Here is a 6303-nt window from a genome sequence, read left to right on the forward strand (position 1 = left end):
ATCAGGAGAGATATCAGGATAAAGGACGTCAAGGTAACGAGTGGAGAATCCAAAGTGAGTGGAGGCCATCGCCCAGAAATGCCGACCCCACATAGAAGAAGGAGGAGGTGTGTGTAAAAAAATAAAGAAGAAGAAGAAGATTTGCAATCTCTATCTCAGTAGAAAACACTGTCTCTTACCTCCGTTCGTTGTCATGTCACAGTACACTTTCAATGGGTTGCCAGTGTTCTTAGGGTCGATCCAGTACTTTCCGTCTCCAAATGAATCTCCAGAATCCAGGATGTCCTTGCAGGATTGGGCAGGCAGATGAGAGTACAGTCCTCGTGTCGCTTTGTCTTAGAACAAAACATCATTACCAGTTAATTTTGCGGTAGAATATAACTTACTTTATTGAAAAATTGATAGAACAAAAGAAATTCAGTAAAAAACAAGAAATAAAACAATCTGGTGAGAGTGGATCCACTACAATGTGTGGCTTCGGCTTGCGCGTGACGGAAATAATTCGCTTTCCGGCAAATCGAAAGTTAAATTTAAAGACTCCCCAAAGGCGGCGTTAACTATTACTGAGGATCGAAATTTACTTCATGCTCATTACAAGACCAAGCTAAGTTCTCATCGGCCGACAAAGATACACCGGTAGTGTGTTCTCACAGTGCACGCTCTTTTTGCCTTTTATAAACGTTTTGTCGTCCGATCTTTAGAAGGTGCTTTTTCTTATAACTTTAGAAATTCAGTGGTTTTCACCCACGTGACAAGACGGTCATGCTGGATGGCAACGGAGCGTTTTCAATCACGTGACCAGCAGATATAGTGGATTACTGAAACAGAAGAAAGTATTTGATAAAAACAGAGTTCAAATCTCAGAGGATTAGTTTAGAACGCCAACATGGCTGCCGTGACGTCGTGTGAAACGCTCTGTACAAGACAACTTCTTTTCGCAGAATTTGCGTAATAATTAACAATTATTCCACGAGCGTGCGTTGGATATGAGATAACAATCATATCCAACAAGCGCGAGTGGAATAATTGTTTTATTAAAAACGCGCAGAAATTATGGATAGATCTCCCCTACTTTATTTTTATTTTGTATTCCTGCAGGAATCATTCGGGAAAGTTCGCTAGATCATCGATGATTCGTCGATTTTTGAAGTGAAGTCACCGCTTTTCAGTATAAGCACATATTTTTTCGTGAACTTCTTAAAAGAATGCGTGAGTCCAGTGTTGTCTTTAAAATGTACTTATCATAAACACCTGAAATACCTACGAAGAAAACTTAACCATGGACATTGTCTCAGTCATACCTTTTTCCGGCTACGGCCTTTAAGCTTCTATGAGGGTTCCTTTGCTTACATCTTTTTTGCCTCATTAGAGTAAAACCAAACCAAAGTAAATACTTTGGCCATCAAAAAGGACGGAGGCAATCCAGTAAACCAATCAAAACTCGAAGTAATGACACGTAGCCGACGCAAAGCGCTGGAAAATGTGCACGCGCGAGCCACGATTAGTTTTGGTTTCACTTCTGATTGGTTGAAAAAGTGGCGCGAGAACTCTGAACCAGTCACTGAGTGAAGTAATGCAAAACCAAAGCAATTCGCTTATTACTTTCGACACTCAATTGAAAACCGCTCTAATCAGTGAGTGAGCCAAGAGTAAAATACTGAACATTGAACGTGCATTGCATTATGGCGGAGTAACCGCAGTTATCTCTGATATATACACTGTATACCGTAAGATAATCTCTGAGCAATGATGCTCCAAATTTTATGGAAAATGTGTGGGATCATTTAGCACTTTTGCACCCAATAATTTATCAGGTTTTGATGGCTAATACCCGCTCGTTATCCGAACTAAAAGAACTAAAACCTCCGTAATCTGTAAGTTTTCATGCCGCGGCGGTGGAGAGTCACTTCTTGAGCCAACAGGTTAAACGGTTCTCATCCTAACAGTCACAGGAACCTCAGCTCAAGCTTTTGACTTTCATGAGAATTTTTACCAATCAAATATGTTCTCACATTAGTTAATTTCTCCTAAAAAGCGACTCACGTTGGCAACGCTTTCCTTTGTAACCAGTATGGCAATGAGTGCTATCCGTATACTTCCTTCCCTTTTCATGAGAAATATCGACGCATTTCACCTGAAAGCATACAAAAACTTATGTTTTTTGAAAGGTCCTCGGTTAGTATTTGCGCGTTTTGAGTAAAATTCAAAGGTGCAATCGGCAATTCAAACATTCAATTTAGCTGTTCCAACCTTCCATTCAACAATTCAAAAAATTCAATTTGGTAATATTGAGCAATTCAATTCAATTAGGCCAAAGGCCGTTAGCTTTAATCAATGTTTAGGATTCTTTCTCTATTGGTAAAACAATGGCCTGTGACTTTTGACGCCAACTGAATACTTGAACTGCCGAATTGAGTGTTTAAATTGTCGAATTGAAAGTTTGAGTTGTCGAATTGAAAGTTTGAATGGTGTGTTTGATTTTTGATACTAAAAAAAAAGCACCTTATTTACATCCTCGAGCCGCAGCCTGTGTGGCTCAGTTGTTATCAATCCCGCCACTCAACTTTGCGACCCGGGTTCAACCCTAGCCTACGTGGAGTTTCAGTCAATCTCAATCTGATCCCGCGGGTTTTTCTCCGGGTTCTCCGGCTTTCCTCCCTCATCAAAATCAGTTCTCAGTCAATTACATCCGCCTATGGCAGGATACCTTGATCCTTCCCTTTCGTTCAATTAAATGAATAAAGTTTCCGTAATTATTTCAACTGACCTTAATTGAGCCATAGTAGTTGGACCCTTTCATCGCTTTAAAATCACTGGGTTCCGTTTGCCGTGTTATGTTGCTCAGTTCACAGACGCGTTTGTTCGATTTACCAGTAGCGGGATGGACGTTGAATGACTCGCACGTCTTGGTATCGATGCATTGCACCTGGCATTCAAACTCGTCACCAACAAAATCTGAACTTATGTTATGACCAACCAAAGCGTGATCTAAGGAATAAGGAAAGACTTAGTATGCTGTCTATTATAAGTTCTCGTCTTTTTTTTTCTTTGTAATTTTCCTCATTGCTTGGGATACTTTAAGGCTGTTACCATATAACTTGATACTTGACATTGCATTTTTTTTTAACTTTGCATGATTGTTTCCTTCATTCTAGCCAATCGAAATAAGCAATATAAAATTCATCCCTTACCCTACGATTAGAGGCCCTTTGATGTTCCTAAATATGTCGGAAAGAGGGAGGGACTTCAGCCAACCGCTTCGAATTTCTTTGTTGAGAACGCTTTAAAACTTCAAATGTATTTTGGTGTGAATCACCGCAACAACAAACTGTCGGGATACTTTAAAACAACACTGACAAACACATAACAACCAAAGATTCCAATCATTTCCTTGGAAACCAAGAGAGCTCATACTTTTTAAAGTGCCTTTTTCATTTTTTACCGAAACATTTATAGGTTTCTGGCAGACTAGTTTGTGTAACCGAAAACAGAGGAAATACTCATTGGAATTTAAACAGTTAAGCCCCGTCTACACGAGCAATTTTTATGACAATTTTATGTGGCAGATATATTTGATCGTGTAGATAGCACAACAATAATTGTTGGCAAGTCGCAGTTAAGTGGGTCAGCAATGCCTTTGGACAGCAGAGATAACGCTGAAGCAAGGCGAGGTTGCCTGTTTGTTCTCTAATGGCGCTAACCAAGAGACACGAATTTGCTACCTTTTATGTGACGAGTCGTCTACACGAGCAATTTTCGTATGTGACAACTTTAATTTATAACATAAAAGCTAAAGCACCGTTTACACGAGCAATTTTTGACAATTTTTGAGTGACAATTTTTATTTGCTAGTGTAGACGAGGAAATTTGGCCAATTTTATGTGACGACTGCATTTGCTGCAAAGCTGTCGCGTTTACTAAGCTTTTATGTGACAAGTAAAAGTTGTCAATAGAAAAAATTGCTCGTGTAGACGACTCGTGATATAAAATGTGGCAAGTTCGAGCGTCCTTAGTCTAAATTCCATTGGAGAACGACCAGGCGCCCTCGCCTTGTTTCTGCTTTATCTCTGCTGTCCAAAGGCATTGCTGATCCACTTAACGATTATTTGTTGTGCTATCCACACGATCAGATATATTTGCCACATAAAATGTCACATAAAAATTGTAGACGGGTTTTAAAAATTGCCACGCTGTTGTGTATTTTAAAAAAATATTGATGATGCGTATAGCGATTGATCATGTGCCAAAATTAAACAAACAGGTTTGACAAGTCGAAACTGAACTCAATCATTCATTCCGGTTGGATGAGTAAGTCGAAGGAAGTCGAAGCAGTTGGTAGAGATCCCTTCCTCTTCCCGACTTATCTACGAAGTTAAGTAAAGTTCATGTCTGACCATGTCTGCCTCCTCTTCAAAACGAGTTTATGTGCGAAGTTTTTGTGATGGCAATTAGTTCTACTTTACATATGAAAGAAAATTAATTTTCATGAGAAAAGCTTCGCACTTAGACTCCCTTTGAAGAGGAGGCTGACATGAACTCGGAAATGGCCTATTGCAGATATTTTCTAACGCCTTCCCGCAATATCTCATCAACGAGATCGTTCGTTTTGAGAAAAGGGCGATCTCAATCATTATGCCCGGCACGAGCTATAATAATAACAACAATAATAATAAATATTAGATCACTTGGGATAGGTACAGATGTCAACGTAATTTTACTACTTCCGTACTTAAATTTAATGAATCGAGATATTATTAATATAAAGTTATCTGATTCTAATATTGGCTCCAAGAAATGGTGGGGCCTTATTAAGTCTATTTATGGTCAGAAATGTGACTTCGATCCCATCTATAATTGAAGGTCGTGATGTTATTTCTGACGCGAAAGAAAAGGCAAATTTACTCAATGAATACTTCGCAAGTCAAAGTACTGTTGTTGATGATAGCTCTGCTGCTCTGCCTGATGATGCTAATTTTTATCAAACTGTGGAAATATTATCCCATATTACTAATTCTGAAAGAGAAATTCGAGATTTATTTTTGACTCTTGATGTAGGCAAAGCTTGTGGACCTGACGGCATCGGCAACAAAATTATAAAAATTAGTACGGCTGGTTTTGCTCGCGCTTTTTCATTGTTCAGCAATCTTTCTCTTCAGCGCGGGGTTTTTCCTGCACAGTGGAAGGCGGACAATATCGCCCAGTTTCTCTGCTTAATTCATTATCTAAGGTTCTAGAAAAGATCGTTTTTATTAGGCTTTATAATTTTCTTCTGGGAATTGGTTTTCTAAATCCGTTACAGTCTGGCTTTAGGCCTGGGGATTCTACTGTCAATCAATTGCTCTATTTAGTTCACAAAACTTATTAAGCACTCGAGCATGGCAATGAGGTTAGAATGATCTACCTCGATATTAGTAAAGCTTTCGATCGTGTATGGCACGATGGTTTGCTTTTAAACTTAAGTCGATTGGAATCAAAGATCCTTGTTAGCCTGGTTCAAAAGTTATTTATCCGATCGTAAGCAACGTGTAATCATCGATGGCCAGTCTTCTGCCGGAATGGACAAGTGTTAAGGCCGGTGTGCCTCAAGGCTCTGTGCTTGGTCCTCTTCTTTTTTTAATTTATATTAATGATATAACCAAAATATTAAATCTGACTGTTTACTTTATGCTGACGACCCTCTCTTTTCGATGTTGTGGAAGACCCAGCTCTTTCTTTTTCTAAACTTTCGGATGATTTGAATGCAATTAAAGAGTGGGCTTTGAAATGGTTTTTACAATCAATCCTTCCAAGACGAAATGTATGACTTTTTCTACGAAACGCAATAAGCCTTCTCATCCGGTTCTTCTTTTTGATGGAACTCCTATCGAGGAGGTTTCCCAGCATAAACATTTGGGTGTCACACTAACTAATAATCTCTTTTAGAAGCCCCATGTGCTTCAAATTTATGAGAAAGCTTGTAAGAGGTGTAAGGCATGTTAAAAGGGATCCGGTTTAAAGTCGATAGGAAAACCCTCTGCAGGCTATATAAGTCTTTAGTCCGGCCTGTAATGGAGTATGCAGATGTTATCTGGAGCGGTTGTACTGATAGTGAGAGTGATCTTTCTCGAGCATGTGCAATACGAAGCGGCTAAAGTGGTTACTGGTTCTATAAAAGGAACTAGCAAGCAACGCCTGCGGAGGAACGAGGTTGGAAAAGTATGAAAACTAGGAGAATTATTCATAGAATAGTTTTATTTTATAAGATTGTAAACAACTATTGTCCAGCTTTCCTTTTTGATTTGCTACCGTCTCAAGTTTTCAAAG

At 39.1% G+C, this 6303-nt stretch overlaps 2 protein-coding genes across 3 annotated transcripts in view; one reads left to right on the top strand and one right to left on the bottom strand.

Annotated features, from left to right (window-relative positions):
- Nucleotides 1-2950, bottom strand: part of LOC138045849 (fibrinogen alpha chain-like) — a 7303-nt gene extending 4353 nt beyond the window's left edge. Inside the window, exons 1-3 of one of the 2 annotated variants that reach the window (XM_068893241.1) lie at nucleotides 2768-2950; nucleotides 2044-2134; nucleotides 180-329 (exon numbers count right to left, since the gene is read on the bottom strand). In XM_068893241.1, coding sequence (XP_068749342.1) covers nucleotides 180-329; nucleotides 2044-2134; nucleotides 2768-2800 — 274 coding nt within the window. In that variant the 5' untranslated portion in view covers nucleotides 2801-2950. Of the gene's footprint in view, nucleotides 1-179; nucleotides 336-2043; nucleotides 2135-2767 lie in introns of both variants that reach the window. The other variant, XM_068892800.1, reaches the window with a different exon arrangement.
- Nucleotides 1-6303, top strand: part of LOC138044349 (fibrinogen alpha chain-like) — a 217976-nt gene that overhangs the window by 200318 nt on the left and 11355 nt on the right. The gene's annotated exons all lie outside the window — the stretch shown is intronic.

This window comes from Montipora capricornis, chromosome 1 (genome assembly GCF_036669925.1).
Source record: "Montipora capricornis isolate CH-2021 chromosome 1, ASM3666992v2, whole genome shotgun sequence".
NCBI classification, from domain to species: Eukaryota; Metazoa; Cnidaria; class Anthozoa; order Scleractinia; family Acroporidae; genus Montipora; species Montipora capricornis.